Here is a 24330-nt window from a genome sequence, read left to right on the forward strand (position 1 = left end):
GGATCATGGGTACACAGAAGCAGGGGAAGACCATTCAGCCCGTCAAACCTGCTCTGCCTTTCCAATGAGATCATGGCTCATCATCTGCCGCAATGCCATCCTCAGATTCCTTGATGTTACATCCAACAGCACGTCGCTTCGGCTATTCGTAAAAGGCAGAGCACAGACCGTACTCAACCAGCCAACACTTGTAAAACTCAAAACATAATGTCCAATGTCAGATGTCATTCTACAATTGAGCAGCACTTGCTGAGCAATTCCAAGTGTGCTAAGAAAGAATTGCATAAGCACCCAATTTAAGATTATCAGTCAAGCTCGCAATGTGGCTTATTTATGCTTGCTAGAAGCTACATACATTCATGCTCCGGGACCTGGCCGGTGCAGGCAAAAGGAACATGACCAAGTATTGTGCCTTTCTTGAATTAAACAAAAGCGTGAGGCCAGTAGTTCCCAGGTGCATTCTCCATGGTAACACAGGAACCAGAATTGACATGCCAATCAATCAGCAGCCTTTTTTCAAGCAGTTTAAATTGTTCCTCCCTCTCAAATTTGGAATTCTCCTGTCTGTCCTGATGAGCGCAAGACTGAAAGCTTCAACAGCATGACTCTTTTTCAGCAATACTCTTTGTGTTCTCTTGTTGGTTCCCCCTCTCTGATGTGCAGATGTGAGAGAGGAGGAATACTCCATTGCTTCACCCAGGCAGTCCATCTTCGTGCATGACTTTACACAGAGGCCAGTCAGAGAGTGAAGTAAGCGGAGAACAGTATTAGACAGGATGAAAAACAGATCTTCCGCCCAATCCCATGCGTTTGCTCCAACTGGCTTTGCTTAGAATTACCCCCCTTGACACAGTGAGTATCTTGAGACCAGAAGCATCTCGCTCATGGCCAATGCCACAGTGTCTGGTAAGGGGGAGGGGGGGGGGGGGCTGCGCAGCACGGTGGCACAGTGGTTAGCATTGCTGCCTACGGCGCTGAGGACCTGGGTTCGAATCCCGGCCCTGGGTCACTGTCCGTGTGGAGTTTGCACATTCTCCTCGTGTCTGCGTGGGTTTCACCCCCACAACCCAAAGATGTGCAGGTTAGGTGGATTGGCCACGTTAAACTGCCCCTTAATTGGAAAAAATAATTGGGTACTCGAAATTTTTATTTTTTTTTAAGAGTGGGGGGGGGGGGGGGGGGGGGGGGGCGTTGTCGCTGGGTATAGAGCAGCAACTGAAACCAGAATCATGGCCCAATTTATTTTATCTCCCTGGCCTCGGCACTGAGGTCAAATGCAGGGAAATTACCACCATCCTAGGTGAGATCAGCAATCTCAAAAGGACAAAGAACAATATAGCACAGGAACATGCCCTTCCGTGCCTGTACCACTTACGATATTAACCTTGGCCAAAACCCTCAGCACTTCCTTGTACCGTATCCCTCTCAAGCCATCCTTTCCATGTATTTGTCAAGATGCCTTTTGAACGTCATTAATGTATCTGCTTCCACAACCTCCCCTGGCAACGCGTTCCAGGCACTCACCACCCTCTGTGTAAATCACCTGCCTCGCACACCTCCTCTAAAATTTGCCCCACGGACCTTAAACTCACTCTCTGACTGGCCTGGTGTCTGACCCCTCCACCCGGGGAAAGAGTACCAGCTCTATCTATGCCCCTCATTTTTTTTTTTTTTTTTTTTATAAATTTAGTGTACCCAATCATTTTTCCAATTAAGGGGCAATTTAGCGTGGCCAATCCACCTAGCTTGCACGTTTTTAGGTTGTGGGGGCGAAACCCACGCAGACACGGGGAGAACGTGCAAACTCCACACGGACAGTGACCCAGAGCCGGGATCGAACCTGGGACCTCGGCGCCGTGAGGCGGTTGTGCTAACCCAGGGGTGGGCAAACTACGGCCCGCGGGCCGCATGCGGCCCGCCAAAGGTATTTCTGCGGCCCACCAAGTCATTAAAAAAAAAAAAAAAATTTTTTTTTAAATAAATTTTTATTTTTTTATTTTTTATTTTTTTTTAAAGGTTAATGGGTGGGGGGGCTGTTGGGTTACTTACTGGTATAGGGTGGATACGTTGACTTGAGTAGGGTGATCATTGCTTGGCACAACGTCGAGGGCCGAAGGGCCTGTTCTGTGCTGTACTGTTCTATGTTCTATATGAGGCGCCCACAATCATAACCGGGTGAAGTAATTATTTTACTTAATATACTATGCGGCCCTTTGTGAATTGTGAATTTCTGAATGCGGCCCTTGCACGGAAAAGTTTGCCCACCCCTGTGCTAACCACTAGGCCACCGTGCTGCCCTATCTATGCCCCTCATAATCTTGTAGACCTCTATCAGGTCACCCTCAACCTCCATCATTCTAATGAAACCAGTCAGTCTATTCAGCCTCTTCGCATTGCTAAACATGCCAGGTAATGAATTTACATCTCATCTCTGTTCTACGCCACATGATGTATTTACCGACTCTGATGGGGAGAGGTAGTTGTGGTGGGAGTTTAATCTGATTATGGACTGTCTTGTCCATGTTAGAATTGAATGTTAAGAAAGAGGATGTTAATAAGTGGTGAGTGAATGCTGAAGGGAATAAAGGTCAGGCCACTGATTAACAGCAACAGGGCATTGGGTCAGGTGCAGTAAGCATCGTACGTCAGAGTCATGAACCACCCCAATGCAAACCCTGTTGTAACTTCATTCATGCGATAGGTCAAGCCGTCATGCATCCTGGACTAAGTTCAACGCACTCTTTTCTCAATTTAGTTCCGAGATGCATTCTTAACCGATCGCCCAAATAGTTGTTTGGTAGGACAGAACTTGGGTGTTGTTGAAAAAATACATCTTGTCGAAGTTTTTCACCTTGCACACATCAGGACAATTGCAAGAATACCAATGTCAGGGGAAACAACCATTTTATACTTTATGAGGTTATTCATGAAGGTCCCGCCCTCTCAACCTTGCCCCTCGCCTGAGGTGTGAGCATCCTCGGATGAATCCACCACCAGTCTGCTCTCCTCCCTCAAAGGAGAAAGCAGCCTGTGGTCATCTGGGACTATGACGACTTTACCGTAGGAGAAGAAGGCACTGATTGGTAGGCACATAGAGCCATTGTCTTGGAGAAATCACCAGTTAATGGTGACTGACCGTTAACTGCCGAGCATGCTTTTTAAAATTTAAACCAGGCAGCTTGACTCTGATTGGTCAAGGCATTGTCCTGAGCAATGAACATTAATTGATCTTAACAGATTAATGTCAATGCTGCCTCTTTCTTATGGATTTTTCATTTGTGTAACAGGACTGTGTGTTTGGAGACACCATTGCTTGTGTAATTGCTTGTACCTTAATTGACAAAACTCTATGAATTGCAATTTTTAAACTTTTAGACCGTGGGAGGAAACTGGAGCACCCGGGGGAAACCCACGCTGACACGGGGAGAACATGCAGACTCTGCACACACAGTGACCCAAGCCCGGAATCGAACCTGAGACCCTGGAGCTGTGAAGCACCTGTGCTAACCACTGTGCTACCGTGCTGCCCAATTGGACCAGCCTGCAATCTACATTTGAGACTGAAGGACTGGATATACAGGGCGCGATTCTCCGCTCCTCATGCCATGGGGGAGAATCGCGGGAGGACCATTCTGGCAACCCCCGTGATTCTCCCACCCCCGCTCGGAGAATCTACGTTGGCCGTTTTTCCCGGCGACCGGCGATTCTCGGGCCCAGATTGGCCGAGCGGCCTGACGACCCCGACGGGTTCACGCCGGCGGCAACCACACCTGGTCGCTGCCGTCGTGAACATCGCGCAAAAGGTGAATTTGGGGCCTGTGGGGGGCGGAGAGGGGACTGAGCATCACAGCCGTGCTCGGGAAGGGACTGGCCCGCGATTGGTGCCCACCGATCATCGGGCCGGCGTCTCCAAGAGACGCACTCTTTCCCCTCCGCCGCACCGCAAGATCAAGCCGCCACGTCTTGCGGGGCAGCGAAGGGGAAGACTGAAACCGTGCATGCGCGGGTTGGAGTCGGCCAACCTGCGCATGCGCGGTTGACGTCACTTAGGCGCCGCTGCCGCGTCATTCTCGGCGCGCCGCCTTGACGTCAGCATCAAGGCCCGGCGGCCGAGTTTCACAAAATGCCGCTCCTAGCCTCCCGGGGCGGGGGGAGAATAGGGGATGAGGAGCGGCCTCCGAAGCTGTTGTGATACATTCCGGGTTTCACGACGGCGTCGGCCGTTGCGGAGAATTCCGCCCACAGTGCGCAACTTGGGGACTGGACTTTTGGATTTTTGAAGCCTGGTCTGAAATCTGACCCAAAGTGGAGGTTTCTTGCTGCTGACTGCTGCAGGAAATGACTTTGTGTATTCTAGGCCCAGATCCCTTTCATATCGTCAGGACGGCCGATTGAGCTTTATACCCATGGAGATATTTCCGAAATGTCGTTGCTGTTGCGATGTGGGTGACTGTGGTCAGTGCCCACCAATATGTGCACAAAAAAGCAATGAGATAGACAAGCGGCTAAACCATGTTTTACTGACGGATAAATGCAGGCAGCTTGGGCCAAATCCAATTTCTTTTGGAGTAGACAGGCTGCTTAAGCACATGGTCCCTTTAATTTTCTTGGCATGGTCACTGAAAGGGGCTGCTTTGCCTGCCCCGCCTTCCGTTGAGGAACATGCAGGTTGCTGCACAGAAAGGGGGCCACGTAGCTTAGAGGGAACACTGGCTGGGACTCTGGGGAAAACAATCCTCTCAGTTCCAATCACTCGAGAGGGCAGACCATGCAACATTTCAACCTCGTGTCAATGCCTCGCACAGTGCAGCGTTCCCTCAGTACGGCACTGGAGTGTTGGGTTAGATCACATAACGGCACAGCAGAGGCGTCCAATCAGCCCATCTTACTGGTCCTGGCAACGTGCCAGGATTTCAAGTGGGAAAATGCCTTCAGGTTGGCGATCTCATTTCCAGAGTACACAGGATGGCATTTGGGAGGAATCGGAAAATTGATACTGGCACCGCAAGAATGCCCTTCTGAAGTCAAGGCTGAAGTCCATTCTCCAGAAGCTTTACTGTGCATTGAAAGAGCCCTCTGCTGTAGCTTACAATGTTTGATGTTGACATTGGGTAACCAAAATAGAGAAGTGTTTCTATCTCCAGCACAGTAACCCTTGCATTGAGCAGCACAACATTTATCAAGTTATTGGGTCACTTGGGAGTTCAAATCACAGGCCCTTGGCAAATGGAGGTCTCTTCTTTGTTGTTCACTTTCTGCAGCTGTTAAATACACATGCTGATGTGAGTTCAATGTCATGTCATTCATAAAACACTTCTTTACAATTAAGCCTGGGGAAATTATATGACTATAATTAAACAGAAGTTTAATGTGTATTTATGTACCAGCTGCACCATGTATTTTTTGATACAGTTACTCATTAGGCCTTCAGGTATCTCAAACAATGGCAGCACGGTAGCATGGTGGTTAGCATAAATGCTTCACAGCTCCAGGATCCCAGGTTCGATTCCCGGCTGGGTCACTGTCTGTGCGGAGTCTGCACGTCCTCCCCGTGTGTGCGTGGGTTTCCTCCGGGTGCTCCGGTTTCCTCCCACAGTCCAAAGATGTGCGGGTTAGGTGGATTGGCCATGCTAAATTGCCCGTAGTGTCCTAAAAAGTAAGGTTAAGGGGGGGTTGTTGGGTTACGGGTATAGGGTGGATACGTGGGTTTGAGTAGGGTGATCATGGCTCGGCACAACATCGAGGGCCGAAGGGCCTGTTCTGTGCTGTACTGTTCTATGTTCTATGTTATTCAGGCTACATCCCGTGTAACGCTCCCTCAGTGCTGAATTGGAGAGGCTTGAATCATACAGTGCAGAAGGAGGCCCATTACGCCTGTGCTTGGGAACGCAAATCTCTGGTCCATTGAGGGTTCCACATGTCCTGCCAAGCACCCAACCTGTCTTCTGTTTCTCTATCAACCACCGCATTCTTTCACTTGGGAACCCCGTTCCTAAACACCACTGCCACATCGAATCTCCACCCCTCCCCTCCTCCCTAACCCGCTCCACCACCTTCAAAAGCCTGCTCAAAACAGTGGCCGACCTTTCCCGGCCTCGTTCGTGGCTGCGATTTTCCGGAGCCGCTGAAAGTGAATGGAGTTTTGGCTGGAACCCCAAATTTTCCGTTCTCTCACTCGCAACGGGTCCCCGCCACGGATGTGACTGAAGAATCCCGCCCAATATCTTTATAGAATTTCTTTCTGGTGCCCTGATCAGTGCCTTCCCATCAGCTGTAAAGCGACTGAGCTCTGGGAGGGTAAAAGTGTTTGCAGTTTTTTTTATTCATTCGTTGGATGTGAGGCGTGTGATGGAATGCTGTCCACTTGCCTGGGTGAGTGCATCTCCAACAAGCTCCACACCATCCAGGACAAAGCAGCCTATATGATTATTGCCCCATCTACAAACATCCTTCATGCACCGACCCACTGTGGTAGCATTGTGTATCATTTACATGTGTGCTGCAGCATCTCACCAATGCTCGTTCAATAGCACCTTCCAAACACAGAACCCCTACCATCTAGAAGGCCAAGGGCAGCAGATGCAAGTTCCCCTCCAAGCCACACACCGCCCTTCCTTCACTGTCACTGGGTCAAAATCCTGGAATGCCCTCCCTAACAGCACTGTGGGTGTACCTACACCTCAGACTGTAGTGGGTCGAGAAAATGGCTCACCACCACCACCTCAAGAGCGACTTGGAATGGGCCACCGAGCCAGCGGCGCCCACGTCCTGTGAAAGAAATAGCCTGAGACCTGCTCTTGGCTGTGTTTCAGGGTGATGCTCATCAAGAAGCACCAGTTCCAAAGTTCAATGTTTAAGATTATGGGAGAAATTGAATGGAAGTGCATGTTGCATACAAGACTTTTACTGACGACACCTGGTGAACATCTTACATATGGGCGTCAGGCAACACTAAACCTGACTACGGTAGAAGCAATGAACTTTCTGTTTCTTTGTCCAAGTGCCAAGTGCTTGATTTGGTCCTCCAACACCTCAGCTTTGTTGCCTCAACCGGTACAACATAACGGGGAAGTATGAAAGTAATTCTTTGAAAATAAAAACAGAGCAATAAGATAAGACTGGCAGTGAATTTAACAGCGTTATCTGGTCCTAGTCTTTACACATCATCACTATTCAATTCAGCTACTGCCTTGTAACTCACCTCAAACCCTCTATTATCCTACTGTCAATAGGAGTGTTTGGAGAGCCATTCTGTGTTTTTTTTTGAGGCATGTTTGTGCCATGTTTTGACGGATGGTACCACTCACCACAGCTTATTGATGACGCGTTGATGGGTCCGGTGTTGGATGTTTACCCTGGAGACACTTCCTGGAGATCGAACGACGCACCGATGATATATGACAGGTTTCCCGGTAATTACAGAGACCTGGTAGAGCCAATTCTCCCTCTACCTTTGTCTACTTTGCTGTGCCTGTTTATCAATTGCTGCGGCAATTATTCTCAGTAGCTGTAACTGGACTGGATGGATTGGCTGTCAGAGGTGGGTGGGTAGTGATCTCATGGCACGGGGCTGACACAGCTGCACAAACTTTGCGTGACTTTGGAGCGTGTCAGGTTTTGTCCTGTATTATTAAATCGATTCTTTGGAATCATAGATCACCAGTTTATAGTCCAAGCACAGATACGGTCTCTGTTTATCTGGCAGATTATCTTGCCAGTGATATCCTCTGTTAAAAAAGTTCCAAAGTCTTCTCGAGTGCAAGGTTCAGTGCTGTACGCTCAGACATAATTGGTTCCCTCTCCTGTTGGCCATGGCTCATTTAGTTGGCGTCTCTCATCTCTGAGTCAGAAGGTGTATGTCCGGGCAGCACGGTGGCGCAGTGGTTAGCACTGCTGCCTCACGGCGCCAAGGACCCGGGCTCGATCCCGGCCCCGGGTCACTGTCTGTGTGGAGTTTGCACATTCCCTCCGTGTCTTGTATGCAAAAAAAGATGTGCAGGGTAGGTGGATTGGCCACGCTAAATTGCCCCTTAATTGGGAAAAAAATTTTTTATTGGGTACTCTAAAAAAAATTTAAAAGGTGCACGTACCACTCTTGAGGTTTAAGTACAATTTCTTGGCTGACTCTAGTGGGCAGTACCTGTGGGAGTGCTGCACTGTTGGCGAAAGCAGTTTGAATGTCATTAGGGTAGCTCCCCCGACATTAATACCGATGCTGCTGGTGGTTATTGTTGCAGTTCAGCCAGTTTTCACATTGTTGCCATTCTCACCGAAATGTTAGCGGTGACCTGGATGCAGATGGGTGTCTGTGGACAGGCAGGTGATTGTGATGATGGACAAACACGAGCTCCGCATTTTATCGATGAAAATATGTCTCCTTGGGACATGACTGACTGTGGGATGAATTAGGAATACCAAAAAAAACCCTTGTGATTAAAGGATCACATGAAATGGTCTGTTCCTCACCAAGGTCAGCCAGTTCTTCATACCGTCACCGTGGCTTCTTGTTGTTGTTATGAATCATGACCTTTGGCTTCATTTTTACGTAAAGGCTATCGTGCCTTGTGACCACACTGAGATGATGAGTCGAACACATTATACACCCCTTCCCCTTCTCTCCACTTAGTCATCTAATACTTGACAACTGCTGAAGTCAAAGCTTGCACCAATAATCTTGGATCTTTGCTGTACAATGACAATGTGGTAACTGTGGTTAAAAGATGTGGCGAGGTTAAACTGATCCTGCAAGAAAATGTATTATGCACAGGAACAGGCCATTTGACCTGATACACATGAACTTCCTCCTACATCCAACCCTATCCAACCTACCCGTCTATTCCTTTCTCCATTATGCAGTTAGCCAACGTTTCCTTAAATTTATCTAACCCATTCATCTGAACTGTGCCGTGTGATTGTGAGTCCCACTCTCTTGACGGGAAGCTGCCTGAATTTCGTACTGGTTACTGGTTTCTGACTGCTAGTTAGTGACTGCCCTCTATTTCTGGCCCCTGGTTGGGAAATATTTTAAAGGATGGGTTTCGTTGCCGGTGAATCATCAGTTAAATGCCGCTGTGTATTCCGGAATCAGGAATGCTTTATGGAGCGATGGGCAGTACAGTGGCCATTGGCTGTGTCGCTTCAGATTCACTCTTGTGGTCATTGTGAGGATTGTAAATGAGAAATGCTGGAAAGTATGGAGCGAGTTGTCAGTGGTGAAGTTGGCACGTGAGGTTTACCATTGCCCATCTCCACACTGCAGGAAAATATGGACTGCTGTAAATGCAGTCGGGGATGGAAAGGTATTTAGCCAACCTGCGGAATTCAGTGAATGGAGCAGACTGTTCAATTTATGTAATATTGGGAGAGCCATCAGCGGCAGACAGCAGAGTCTTACTGAGGGTTTGTTAACCTATTACCATCAGCAGTAATTGTGGCAAAGTGGAAGCACTGTGCACAAACTTGTTACCACATCCGAAAGTCTTTAAAGTGGTTTCAACTTTTGACTCAGTTGATACACTCTTGGCCCTGAGTTAGATTGGTGCTGGTTCAAATTTCACACTGGTGATTTAAGCGCACAATCTACTGCTGAACAGTTGGAGATCATAGAATTCCTACAGTGCAGAAGGTGGTGCTTCGGCCCATTGAGTCTGCAACGACCCTCTGAGAGAGCACCCTAACCAGGCTCTCGCCCCCATCCCTGCCATTTCATAACCACACTTAACCTGCACATCCTTGGACACCAAGGGGCAATTTAACATGGCCAATCCACCTAACCTGCACACCTTTGGACTGTGGGAGGAAACCTGAGCAGCCAGAGGAAACCCACGCACACACGGGGAGAGCATGCAGACTCCACACAGACAGTCACCTGAGGCCGGAATTGAACCAGGGTTACAGGGCGTCGTACGGCAGCAGTGCTAACCACTGTGCCAATGTGCCACCTCTTTGGGATGAGACATTAAGCCAAGGCCTAAAAGATGCCATTATGTCGAAGAAGAGCTGTGATTTCTCCCTAGTGGCCTGTCCAATATTTATTCCCTCAGCCAACATCACTAAAATTAGATGTTCTGGCCTTGTTGCTCTTTGTGTGAGCTTGCTGTCTGCTGATTGGCTGCCAGAATCCCCACATCATAAATGTGGGAGCTACAAGAAGTAACTAGTCAAATTCACCCGTCACCTTGGTGCCAGGTTGAGCTGAAATGTGGTCTCTGTGGACAAGGTGGCAATGAATTTCACCATTCTTCATTTGCACACTTACTTTTCGAACCTGCACGAGACCTACGGGGTTGGAGCAATCAGTCTCAGAGTACAGGAGGGAGACAGAGAACCTAGTGGCATGATGTAATGAGAACAATCTCTCCCTTAACATCAGCAAAACTAAGGAGCTGGTTATTGACTTCAGGAAGCAAACTATCGTACACACCCCTGCGTGCATCAATGGTGCCGAGGTGGAGATGGTTGACAGCTTCAAATTCCTAGGTGTGCCCATCATCAACAATCTGTCCTGGCCTATACTTCCTCAAGAAACTAAGGAAATTGGACATGTCCACATTGACTCTTATCAATTTTTACAAATGCGCCATAGAAAGCATCCTATCAGGCTGCATCACAGCCTGGTATAGCAACTGCTCGGCCCAAGACTGTAAGAAACTTCAGAGAGTCGTGTACACAGCCCAGTCCATTGCACGAACCCGCCTCCCATCCATTGACTCCATCTACACCTCCCGCTGCCTGGGGAAAGCGGGCAGCATAATCAAAGACCCCTCCCCACCTGGGTTATTCTCTCTTCCAACCTCTTCCATCGGGCAGGAGGTATAAAACTCTGAGAACATGCACTAACAGATTCAAAAACAGCTTCCTCCCCACTGTTACCAGATTCCTGAATGACCCTCTTATGGACTGAACTGATCTCTCCACACACCTCCTCTCCTGGGTAGTACTCCAGTCCGTAGGCTCACCCGATGTCTCTGTCTTTGTATTTACATTGGGTATCTATCCTATGCCCCATGTTTTTTCACGGATGGAACAATCTGTCTGGACTGTACGCAGAACAATACTTTCCACTGTACCTCGGTACATGTGACAATAAATCAAATCGAAGTCTCCCCATGAATCTCACCGAATACGAGCTAAGGGGGCGGGGGAACCTTAAATCATCTGTATAAAGTCTGCCAGGTGTGGTACCGACAAGACAGACCCGGCTGGGATTTGATGTATATTATAAATATTCGTGTGTTGTAATAGCCAGGTTTTCCTGAAGCTTTTCAGGATGGACTCATTTGTATTCGACAAAACTTGCACTCCAGGTTTCCCCCATTACTGAGCCGCAAGCGGCCAATAAATGGTTGAGCAGAGGTGTGGCAGAAATAAAAACCGACACAAACAGAGAGCCAAATGGACCAGCGACTGACCTGGCACCACAGTGGGTTGGCGAGCTGCCCGGCGTCTCCCTCAGACCTGCATTGAAATTCAAGCTGGATCGATGGCGCTGGTGTGAAGTGAGCAGGGTTCCACCCCGCTCCGGGGAGGATTTGTCTAATTGTCAGTTTTACTCTGAGAAACGGAGCAGGGAGTGCGATTCTGAAGATTGGACAATGTTCTCATTGTCGAGGCAGAATCAAAAGATTTTGAGCCTACAAACCCATCCTGTGCTATCACCAACCTGGGAGTGTTTAATTGGTGGCTTAAAATGAGAGAGTTCCAATTGTCTGCATTAACAGCACAAAACAGAAACCAGATTTTCTTTTTCAATTAATTTTTTTTTAATTAGAAAAAATTTAGAGTACTCGATTCTTTTTTTTTCCAATTAAGGGGCAATTTAGCGTGGTCAATCCACCTGCACATTTTTGGGTTGTGGGGGCGAAACCCACGCAGACACGGGGAGAATGTTCAAACTCCACCCGGACAGTGACCCGGGGCCGGGATCGAACCTGGGACCTCAGCTCCGTGAGGCAGCCGTGCTAACCACTGCGCCGCTGTGTCGCCCCCAGAAGCCAGACTTTTCATATGATTTTGTTTACATATACAAAATAGCTGCAATCTCTGTTGGGAAGTTAATAAAGAATTATGTTTTAACACTATTTGCTTTGATCACAAAGTAACGGATTTTGTGGATTGTAAAAAGAAGCAATTTACCGCAAGCTTCATAATGTAGCCTTGGCTGTGGACTTCTTTCTTATTTGTCCATGGGATGTGGGCCTCGCTGGCTGGGCCAGAATTTGTTGCCCATCCTTGAGGGCATTTAAGAGTCAACCACATTGCTGTGGATCTAGAGTCACATGTGGGCCAGAGCAGGGAAGGGAGGCAGATTTCCTTCCCTAAAGGACATTCGTGAAGCAGATGGGTTTTTTCGACAATGGGTTCATGGAGTTCCTCAGCGCAGGAAATCATGGGCGAAATTCTCCCCTACCCGGCAGGGCGGGGGGTCCCGGCGTAGCAGAGTGGCGCCAACCACTCCGGCGTCAGGCCTCCCCAAAGGTGCAGAATTCTCCGCACCTTTAGGGGCCAAGCCCTCACTTTGAGGGGCTAGGCCCGTGCCGGAGCGGTTGGCACCACACCGACTGGCGGCAAAACCGGCAACAACGGCCTTTGACACCCGCCGCCTGGCGCCGGGGCTGGCAGAAAGGCCTTCGCCGGTTCGCGCATCACCTGCGTCACCTGCTGCTGACGTCACCACCGGCGCATGCGCGGTAGGGGCGTTCTCTTCCGCTTCCGCCATGGTGGAGGCCGTGGCGGCGATGGAAGAAAACAGGTGCCCCCACGGCACTGGCCCGCCTGCCGATCGGTGGGCCCCGATCGCGGGCCTGGCCACCGTGGGGGCAAACCCCCGGGGTCCGATCGGCCCACGTCCCCCCCCAGGACCCCGGGGGCCCGCTGGCGCCGCCGATCCCGCCGGCACAGAGGTGGTTCAAACCACGGCGGTGGGAGAGGCCTCTCAGCGGCGGGACTTCGTCCCATCCGGGCCGGAGAATAACGGCAGCACAGAAACCCGTAGCCTCCCGCTGGCCCCCCGCCATTCTCCGAGGTGGGCGGCGGGATTGGCGGACGCCGACTTTCTGCGGGTGGGAGAATTCTGGACATGGCGGGGGCGGGATTTTCGGCGGCCCCGGGCGATTCTCCGACCCTGCTGGGGGTCGGAGAATTTCGCCCAATGAGTGCGACCTCGGTGAGGTCATTCCTGGCGCTGACTCCTTTCATTAAATAGCAGGTAACATCCTTACACCCAGCTTGACCAGCACTGCCATAATTGTACAAATGTCAATGAAGTCCCCTCTCATCTCTTCTAAACTCCAGTAAATACAGACCTAGTCAAGCCAATCTCTCCTTATACGATAATCCTCCCATCCCAGGAATCAGGCTGGTGAACATTTGCTGCATTCTCTGTGACCTTTGGGCTGAATGGCCTGGTTGTGCTATAAATTCTGTGGTTTAGCACGGTGGCTAAGACAGCTGGCGTGTAATGCAGAACAAGCCCAGCAGCGCGGGTTCAGTTCCCATACCAGCCTCCCCAAACAGGTGCCGGAATGTGGCGACTAGGGCCTTTTCACAGTAACTTCATTGAAGCCTACTTGTGACAATAAGCTATTATTATTAGACAGAAAAAAAGAGTCACTTCAATGTATTGCACAAATGGTAAAATCCCAACTACCACCTGACCCAATGAATGTTCTTCTGATAGGGGCTGGTTTAGCACAGGGCTAAATCGTTTGCTTTGAAAGCAGACCAAGGCAGGCCAGCAGCATGGTTCAATTCCCATACCAGCCTCCATGAACAGGCGCCTGGAATGTGGTGACTAGGGGCATTTCGCAGTAACTTCATTTGAAGCCGACTTGTGACAATAAGCGATTTTCATTTCATTTCAATGTTTTCTTCGCTGGAAGAGTTAAGGGATACAGTGAGAATGAGGTTGCTGCTGTTCATCTATCAAAGAGGTGCCTAACTTTGGGTGTTTCCCTGAAGATTCTTGCATTTCCCTGAAGATTCTTGTTGGTCTCCTGCACGCTTTCCAATAATCTAACAGTGAGAAATCTCCACCGACATACTACATGAAGAATTGAAAACAAACCAGGAATTACCATTCATCAACTCGCAATCATGCGTGCTAGGATCAGAGTGCTTCTGATTGCCACCTAATTGATTGAGCAGTTTCATTACAGCTTCTTGCCTGTTTGACACAGTGCCATGATTATTCCAGCTGAATCTTTCACTCCTGTTTCAAAAAACAAGTCATACAACTGGAATAAACTCAGAAACATGATTAATTTTAAATTCTTGTTCACATTCCAAGGCATGAGACATCAAACAGAGCCCACCTGCCTGCCTGGGGGAATGTAAATGATCCCATGGTCCTATTTCTGTAGAAGAGGAGGGGAGTTACTCTCTGGCCAGCATTTATCCCTCAATCTGATCATTGTCACATTGCTGTATGTGGGAGCTTGCTGTGCACAAATTGGCTGCTGTCCTTCCTACATTACAACAGTGACTGCACTTCAGAAAGTACTCAATTGGCTGCAATTCCCTCCGACTATCCCTCCCTCCCTCGATAAATGAGTTTACTTTCCCGATCTTCTCTCCTTATTTCTCATCACTTACTTCTACTGCTCAAACCATTGACTCTTTATTTTGATGTCAGGGCAATTCTGCATTCCCACCAGGGATCTGCCTCGAGGTAAGGTCTTCAGAAGTAAAAGTAAAACATTCTAATACTGATTCTCCAGCTCGGGTTTCCTTCCAACCTGGCTGCTCATTGGGACGCTGGTGAGATTGGTGAATCTACCCTATGACTCCATAGACACCTATTACTCCTTACGGGGGTAAGGCAGGGGTAGCGGGACTGAGCAGTGTGACATCATAATTGTAAGAACGACAAGGGTTAATTAAATGTCTAAATCAGCCACTAGGGGGAGCTAGATGTACAACTATATCAGGCATTGATGCTAAGCCTTGGGGGTGAGAGGTTGAGGAGAAAGCTAGAGCACAAACTAAAGGAAAGATACTGTGAGTGAGAGCAGATCATAGTTAATGTAATAGTGTAGAGATTATTAGATGAGTGCAGATTATGTGTTAACTATCAACTATGTATTATATAGGAGTAAGTGTTAAATCCAATTAAGTAGTGTTAATAAATGTATAGCTTTGTTCAATTTAAAAGCTATTTGTGGTCTTTGTGAACACTACAGCAGCTATCCTGAATTTAGCAACACAAAGAACACATTGTGGCTGGTTTAGCTCAGTGGGCCAGACAGCTGGTTTGTGATGCCGAACAAGGCCAGCAGCACGAGTTCAATTCCCGTACCAGCTCGGAATTCCGAATTCTCCCTCTGTGCACCGGACGGAATGTGGTGACTGGGGGCTTTTCACAGTAGCTTCATTGCCATGTTATGTAAGCCTACTTGTGACAGATGATTATTATTATTAATGCCACAGGCTGAATGCTCTTTCAGAGAGCCAGTGCAGACTCGATGGGCCGAATGGCCCCCTTTGGCACTGTAAAGATTCTGTGATTCTGATACCTTCTCCCAAGTATGAATTATTCGCCTGAACCACGACAGAGGGCTGGCACATTCTTTGACCACAAGTGACTTTGTGTGCATTCTTGGAGAACAGTCAGAAGCTGGGATTGAAAGATTAAAATTTTTTTTTGAGTACCCAATTATTTTTTTCCAATTAAGGGGCAATTTAACATGGCCAATCCACCTACACTGCACATCTTTGGGCTGTGGGGGCGAAATCCATGCAGAACATAGAACATTACAGCGCAGTACAGGCCCTTCGGCCCACGATGTTGCATCGTCCTGTGAAACCCTTCTAAAGTCCCTCTACACTATTCCCTTATCGTCCATATGCCTATCCAATGACCATTTGAATGCGTTTAGTGTTGGCGAGTCCACTGCTGTTGCAGGCAGGGCATTCCACGCCCTTACTACTCTCTGACATCTGTCCTATATCTATCTCCCCTCAATGTAAAGCTATGTCCCCTCGTGCTGGACATCACCATCCGAGGAAAAAGGCTCTCACTGTCCACCCTATCTAATCCTCTGATCATCTTGTATGCCTCAATTAAGTCACCTCTTAACCTTCTTCTCTCTAACGAAAACAGCCTCAAGTCCTTCAGCCTTTCTTCATATGATCTTCCCTCCATACCAGGCAACATTCTTGTAAATCTCCTCTGTACCCTTTCCAATGCTTCCACATCCTTCCTATAATGTGGCGACCAGAACTGCACACAATACTCCAAATGCGGCCGCACCAGAGTTTTGTACAACTGCAACATGACCTCATGGCTCCGAAACTCAATTCCTCTACCAATAAAAGCTAACACACCGTACGCCTTCTTAACAACCCTCTCAGACACGGGGAGGATGTGCAAATTCCTCACAGACAGTGACCCAGGGCCGGGATTCAAACCCGGGTCCTCAGTGCCATAGGCAACAATGCTAACCACTGTGCCACTGTGCTGCCCGGATTGAAAGATTTTTGATACGCAAGGGTATTAAGGGTTGATGGAGTTAAGATACAAATCGTCCATGATCTGACTGATGGGTGGAACAAGCTTGAGGGGCAACTTGACATCTCCTCCTGCTCCTAAGCTTTGAATAAATTCTAAGCCACTGCTGTAGCTTCTCCGGAAGTATGCACAGAAAATTAATCTTCCAAACGTCTTTTTTCCTCTCTTGCAGATTTAATTGATCACAAGCAATTCAGTCACACCGTGTACAACTACACCACATTCTGGCTCGAGGAGAAACTGGGGCTTCTTTACGTTGGAGCAAGAGGAGCCATTTTTGCCCTGAATATCAGCAACATCAATGACAGCTCCACAAGAGTGGTAAGAATTATACATTGTAAAGTGCTGAAGGAGGCCATTCAGGCCACTGTGCCCATGCTAGCTCTTTGAGAGAGCTGCTGCCTACGATAGAATTCTTACAGCGCAGAAGGAGGCCATTTGGCCCATTGGGTATGTAGCGACCCTCTACAAGAGCACTCTACCTAGGCCCATTCCCCCCACCCCGCCCATCCCCGTAACCCCATTTAATCTATAGCTCAACAAAGGATTTTCTTTTCAAGCATCGATCAAGCTTCCTTTTTGGAAGTGGCTATTGAATCATTTACTGCCACTGTTTCAGGCAGTGCTCTCCACTGTAAGCAGTACTTTGCAATGTGATACCCCTTATAGGTTGATCACCTGGGGTGGGTGCGCTGGGGGATGGGCGTGTGGGAGAGCATACCAAAGTTAGCCTTCGGCTAGGTTAGGGTTAGAGAGGCAGGGACAATTGGACCAGAGCATGCAGATGTAACTCAGTCTCCAGTGTAAAGCCGTAGGTTCTGTCCTGTTAGATTCCATTATAAATTCCTACATTTATAATAGAAACAGCACATCACGCTTTTAGGCTCTAGTACTGGGCAAGCCAATACCTTAGGCAGAACACTTCACAGCTAGGAGAGTGTTTCTTTACCTGTGTGACCAACATGGCAAAAATTACTTTATATGGAGTGTGTTATTCCACTGAACATTGTCAGCAGGAAACTTTTGATCCAGACTGTAAGGATCCCCAAGGTAACATGCATGCATTATCAAGATTCTTTTTTGGTGAATGATGAGGAAAACACGTAAACCGTGGCTGCCATTTGCTGTTCCCAACCTCTGGCCCTGGGAGTAGGCAGGTGTGGAGTGCTTAAAATTAGGTGGCACGGCAGGAGCGTTGTGCCTGTTTTCTACTAACCTCTGATGGTATTTTACCAGTGGCAGGGTAAGTGTCTGGCATCTCGTTCACCCGCCCATTGGCCAGTTGAAGCTTCTCACGTGGTGAGGCCTTTGGGTGCCCTGGTGGCCTAACTGCTAAGGGCGGGGGCGAGTGGACAGCGGTCCCTCCTGTTTGGGCATCTTGTGCCAATCTGTCGCAACAGCCGACCCCCAGGTGTGAAGAACTCCTCCTCCTCTCTGGTGAGTCCATCCCACTTACCCTTATCCAGGCCTCCAGGGCTGCTCACTGTCCGGGGCCCACGATAGTCGCAGAAATGCCCACTGATCCTGGTCGCATTCCGAGGATTGAAGAACCGTGGGCCTCTGGATTGACCTTGGAAGTGGACTTCCTGTCTTGGGGTCGGGCGGGGTGGTTGGTGAAAGCCTTGATCTGTTTTCCTGATTTCTATAAAATCCAGTTGTGGCTTCAACAAGTGGATGGGTCGCCACCTCTGGTGTTAAATCCCATCTCAATGGGTTTATAAATTTAAATATTCAGAACGATAACGTGCACTGATTGGCGAGCCTTTTCTCACGCTGCACACAGCGATTGGACGATCCGCGTTCAATCTGGCCAACCGGTGATTGGTGGGCGATGGGCTGGTGGGAGGTAGCGGTCCCGAGGAAATGGTGAGATGTGCCAGCCCAGGATTGGCCAGCTGATCCTGGGCTGATGAGACCGGCTGACCTTTTGGGAGCAGGGGGTCAGACTGAGACAGGGGGCCCGAGCTTTTGGGAGGAGGGACAGCTGGAGGCTTTAGGGAGTGAAATCTGGCCAATGGTAGTGCGTGTGCGAGTGTGAGTTGGATGTTAAACCACTCACCTAATAGTGGGTCTCGGGGACCAATTCTAGTGCAGGCAAGTGCAGCTCCTTCACTTAATTGGTCTTTGATTTATTCTCTCCTGGGGATGTGGGTATCACTGGCAATTCCTAATTGCCCTTCAACGGAGTAGTTGCAGCCAAGAGTCAAACACGTTGTTGAGGATCTGGAGTCACATATAGGCCAGCTCGGGTAAGGATGGCAGATTTCCTTCCCTAAAGGGCAGAAATGAACCACATGGGTTTCCAGAACAATCAACGATGGTCACTGTCAGTGAGACTTGCTTTATATTTCCAGAATTAAGAATAATAATAATCTTTATTGTCACACGTAGGCTTACACTGCAATGAAGTTACTGTGAAAATACCCGAGTCGCCACATTCCGGCACCTGTTCGGGTACGCAGCGGGAGAATTCAGAATGTCCAATTCACCTAACAGCCCGTCTTTCGGGACTTGTGGGAGGAAACCGGAGCACCCGGAGGAAATCCCCGCAGACACAAGAACATGCAGACTCCACACAGATAGTGACCCAAGCCGGGAATCGAACCTGAGACCCTGGCGCTGTGAAACAATCGTGCTAAACACTGTGCTACAGTGCCGCCCCCCAATTAATTGATTGAATTAATTAATTGGACGTCCAGTTGTCATGGTGAGATTTGAACCTGTGTCCTCCGATTAAGCCTAGACAGATGCCCCACTGGAACACTGTGTGAGCTCTGTTTCCAGATTCAGGAACGAGAACTCCACTGGCACTGCCTACTGCCAGGGGTGGGACTGGATCGACAATCTCACTCCGTACCCAAGAAACCCCAGAATCGGGGGAATCCCAGTGTGTCTCCGATCAGGCGCGGAGCAGAATTGTACCTGAGCTGGTTGATCGATAACGTGCAAACTCTCATTGCTGCCTCTAATGTATCTCTTCAGAGGAACTGAAGTTTGCTTCACTAATGTATTTAAATACCTTTTTGTTAACAGATACATTGGAAAGTCTCTTCAGAGGAAAGAATCGGCTGTCTAGAGAAACGGGGTTACACTGAGGTACGGAAAGTGGATTAAACCTCCTCCCCCCCCCCCATGGTAATGTGTGAGGCCTGGTGCCAAATTCTCTCAGTGTGATTTTAGTTTGAGAACATCTCTGGGGGGGTGCTTTGAGACATCTTGTTCCAAGTTGTTGTTGGCAGACTGAATGAATGCTTCGGAGATTTAATGTGACTGTAAAATACTTTGCGCTCTTTGCAGATCGACTGCTTCAACTATATCCGCCTTTTGAAAAGGTTCAATGAAACCCATTTATTTACCTGTGGGACGCACGCCTTCCACCCCCACTGTGCTTACATTGTAAGTATTTCTCCTGGGCGCGTTGCTGGTAAAAACATTCTCCTGCGATGCATGACTTCGACAAATGTGCTTGCCACTTTAACTTGATTCTTTCTCACCCCACCCGCCCTCCACTATTAAGGAGATCGAGAACTTCACTTTATCAGCTGCCTTTGAGGGGAAAGAGAAATGTCCTTACGACCCCACAGTTGGATACACGGGCCTCATTGTAGGTAGGTAGCATTCATTCGACACTAAATGTGTTTGTGCGTTTGTACTCGTGTGCAGCTAATCAAGGTTATTTTTCTGATGGTGCACCGGGTTCAGAGGAAGCCTGCCCTTTGACATTCGAGGAAGTGCCTGTCCACCTCAGTAAACGGTCGGGAAAATCATGCCCAATCTCTTGGGGGCGATTCTCCGATATGGCGGCCCACAGGGGGCCAGCACGGCGCTGGAGCGGCTCACGGCGCTCCAGCCTCTGTCCGCCGTGCCAACCCACGCATGCGCAGTTGGGGGCAGCTCAATCCTGCGCATGCGCAGTTGGGCGGCGCCATCCTGTGCATGCGCGGGGAACTTCTTGCGCGCGCCAGCCCCGACGCAATATGACGTGGGTGTTCAGGGGCTGGCCGCGGCGGAATGTAGGCCCCGGGGGGGGGGGGGGGGGGGGGGGAGAGATGCCGTCCCGCCGATTGCGGGCCAGACCCCTTCGGAGGCCCCCCCCGGTGAAGGAGCCCCCCCCCCCACACAGGCCGCCCCCCCCCACAGGCCGCCCCCCCCCACCCACAGGCCGCCCCCCCCCCACAGCCGCTCCCAGGCCACCCCCCCCCACAGGCCGCCCCCCCCCCACAGGCCGCCCCCCTGGCAGCGACCAGGGGTGGACGGTGAAATGCTGGAAATATTCAGCAGGTCAGGCAGCATCTGTGGAGAGAGAAACAGAGTTAAGGCTTCAGCGTTTGAGTTGCGATGTAAAGAAACAGCGGCCGGGATTCACCCCCCCCCCCCCCGCGGTGTGTTCTGCGGCAGTGGAGGTGGCTTGCCATTGGCTGCCGGCAGGACCTTCCGGTCTCGCCACTGCCAACGGGGTTTCCCGTTGTTTGCCCGCCGGAAGGGGCTTGCCGGCGGAAGCGGCCGCAAAGTCCCGCCCAGATTTATTAACCGTTTCTCTGTCCGCAAATGCTGCCAGCCCGGCTGAATGCTTCCAGCATCTTCCACTTTGTGTTATTTGAATTCCTGACACATCCTCCCAGCGGGCAGTGCTCCTGGCTGTGAGTGTGAATCTGGAAAATTACCCCGAATGTGTCCATTAGGAGGATCTGCGTCATTACTAAAAGCTTGCTGTTTGAGGTCGATCCTTTGTTCCCATGCTTCGAACTCTGACTCACCCTTTTTGTTCTATTTTATCAAGTCTGTTTGTGTTATTACGGCACTAAGCTTTCTTATTTTCCTCGTCTTAAACTCCTAATGCATGTTTTTTTTTGCCTCCTCTCGGCAGCCTCACTCACGATATTCCATTCTACCCCATTTCTCCCAGGCCATTTAGAACTGTGGGACCTTTGACCTTTAGCACTTTCTTCCTTCTGTAGCTCGCAGGCTTTTTAAACTTATTGACTCGGTGATGTCACACGGCCGCTGTCATAATATACATCTATGTATGTAATGGAATGCAGGCAGGCAGTGATTGACACACAGGATGACCAGTGAACACACAGAACACAGCAGCCAATCACCAGACAGGACACAACCACTATAAAGCCAGAGGGCACCAGTTTTCCCGCTCTCTCGGGATCCAGCCTCTGAGACAGTCCGAGCCCGTGAGCAGCAGCCAGTGCAAACACCATGTGATAGTCAGTTAGTCTGGTCAGGCTAGCCTCAGGTCTCCAGTCAAGTCAGCATAGTGTCAACCCACAGTTGAACATGTATAATAGTTTAGACGTTGAATAAAATCGTGTTGTATCTTATCATATCTTAGGGGCTGGTTTAGCTCACCAGGCTAAATCGCTGGCTTTTAAAGCAGACCAAGCAGGCCAGCAGCACGGTTCGATTGCCGTACCAGCCTCCCGAACAGGAGCCGGAATGTGGCGACTAGGGGCTTTTCACAGTAACTTCATTGAAGCCTACTCGTGACAATAAGCAATTTTTCATTTTCATTTTTCATTTAATCAAGTGTTGGAAGTCTGTCTTTCGCTACACTGAATCAAGTGCCGTCCACATCGACCCAGCCTATCCAACACATCAGCCGCCAGCTCTTGATTTACTTCACCGTCTACTTTTCTCAGCATGCAGAGTTGCCTGTTCTGTTAGGGCCACCCGGGTTTGTCAGCTCAGAAAGGATGGGATGGGATCTTCCAGCTCTCTACACCGGTCCTGCCGAAGACACACCGGCGCTGCGGGTTTCCCGCGGGATGGGGTGGATTCAATGGGAAATCCCATTGGCAGCAGCGAAACCAGATGATCCTGCCTCCGTCATTGGCAGGCCGCCTCTCGCTGCCGGGAAACACTCCGCGCGGCGGGGTGGGGGGCGGGGGGGGAGAAACTCGTCTGCAGCCAGCTATCCACTTAACGGGCTTATTTATTTATTCCAGTTGTCCTTACCTCACAGTTGTTTCATAAGAAATTATTGATGGGGTCGGGCTGGTTTAGCACAGGGCTAAATAGCTGGCTTGTAATGCAGAACAAGGCAACAGCGGGGGTTCAATTCCCGTACCGGCCTCCCCAAACAGGCGCCGGAATGTGGCGACTAGGGGCTTTTCACAGTAACTTCATTTGACGCCTACTTGTGACAATAAGCAATTTTCATTCATTCTGTGGGGCTGGTTTAGCACAGGGCTAAATCGCTGGCTTTGAAAGCAGACCAAGGCAGGCCAGCAGCACGGTTCAATTCCTGCCACATTCCTCCCCGAACAGGCGTCGGAATGTGGCGACTAGGGGCTTTTCACAGTAACTTCATTTGAAGCCTACAATATGTGATTTTCATTTCATTTCATTTTCATTTCAAACCAGATGTTCTGTAGTACATCATTCCTATCGGCCAGTCTTCAGAACATGACACTCTTGAATGCCCCAATTGAACTTGCCTCCACCACACTTGCAGACAGTGCATTCTAGACCTGAACTACTCACTATGTGAAGAAGATTTTTCTCACACCGCTTTTGCGTCCTTTGCAAATCACTTTAAATCTGTGCCCTCTTGTTCCTGATCCTTTTACGAGCAGGAATAGTTTCCTTCAAGCTGGAGCTTCAGGCTAGTTACCTGTTCCAGGAAAAACAATCTTCAGAAAACAAATGTAAGCATGTGCTTTGTCTGCCTCCTGTGTCTCTAGGTGCAGGAAGTAGTCTCAAGTCGAAACATGTATCATAAAACCTAAACGACACGATGGCTTTTGAGGCAATAAACTTTTCTTCCGCTATGGCTTCTTGTGAATAATAACAAGATGAGATTACTTCCAATCTGCTCCAATTAATCAACCTAACAGAAAAGCAAAATACTGCGGATGCTGGAAATCTGAAATAAAATCGGAAAATGCTGGGAAAACGCAGCAGGTCTGGTGACATCTGTGGGGAAAGAAAGGGCGGGATTTTCCGATCCGCCAGCCGCGTTTTCCTGCGCGACACACGCCCGCCGGCAGCGGGATTCTCTGTCCCTGCAGCCGGCCAATAGCATTGCCTATTGTAGCCACCCCACGCCATCGGGAAACCCGTGTGGGCGTGGGTGCGTGGCTGGGAGACCAGAGGCTCCCGTTGATGGAAAACTTTGCTGAGACTGTTTCAAGTCCATATGACTTCTTCAAGGCAGACCCCAATGTTAACCCTGATTTTTTCTCCACAGATGCTACCTGCCCGGCTGAGCTTTTCCAGCATTTTCTGTTTTTTTAAAATTCCAATCAACCAACCTGTTGAAGAACTACCCCGTTTTATAAAGATATTTTTGCTTGGCAAATGATTTCCGAGAGCTGGTAACTAGACTACTGACTCAGGGTCATGAGCACAGGCCCCATTGTGGTCACATCTTTTTTTATTTTTCGTTCGTGGGACGTGGGCGTCGCAGGCTGTGCCAGCATTTATTGCCCATCCCTAAGCCCCTGAGGGGCAGTTAAGAGTCAACCACATTGCTGTGGGTCTGGAGTCACATGTAGGCCAGACCAGGTAAGGATGGCAGATTTCCTTCCCTGAAGGACATTAGTGAACCAGATGGGTTTTTACGGCAATCAACAATGGTCATCATTAGACTTTTAATTCCAGATTTTTGATAAATTTAGAGTACCCAATTATTTTCTTTTTTTTTCTTTTTTTAAATTTAGAGTACCCAATTCATTTTTTCCAGTTAAGGGACAATTTAGCGTGGCCAATCCACCTACTCTGCACATCTTTGGGTTGTGGGGGTCAAACCCACACAGACACGGGGAGAATGTGTAAACTCCACACAGACAGTGACCCAGGGCCGGGATTCA

The 24330-nt window shown here is 49.2% G+C and overlaps 1 protein-coding gene across 4 annotated transcripts in view; it reads left to right on the plus strand.

Moving 5' to 3' along the window:
• Positions 1–24330, plus strand: part of sema4gb (sema domain, immunoglobulin domain (Ig), transmembrane domain (TM) and short cytoplasmic domain, (semaphorin) 4Gb) — a 199543-nt gene that overhangs the window by 79158 nt on the left and 96055 nt on the right. For all 4 annotated transcript variants that reach the window (XR_005463770.1, XR_005463769.1, XR_005463771.1 and 1 more), the window contains 4 exons: positions 16680–16828; positions 19541–19603; positions 19805–19903; positions 20025–20115. Coding sequence is in view for 1 of the 4 variants with exons in the window: in XM_038822318.1 (XP_038678246.1) it covers positions 16680–16828; positions 19541–19603; positions 19805–19903; positions 20025–20115 (402 nt within the window). In the remaining 3 variants the exon portion in view is untranslated. The remainder of the gene's footprint in view (positions 1–16679; positions 16829–19540; positions 19604–19804; positions 19904–20024; positions 20116–24330) is intronic.

Source organism: Scyliorhinus canicula, chromosome 16 (assembly GCF_902713615.1).
Source record: "Scyliorhinus canicula chromosome 16, sScyCan1.1, whole genome shotgun sequence".
Lineage (NCBI taxonomy): Eukaryota > Metazoa > Chordata > Chondrichthyes > Carcharhiniformes > Scyliorhinidae > Scyliorhinus > Scyliorhinus canicula.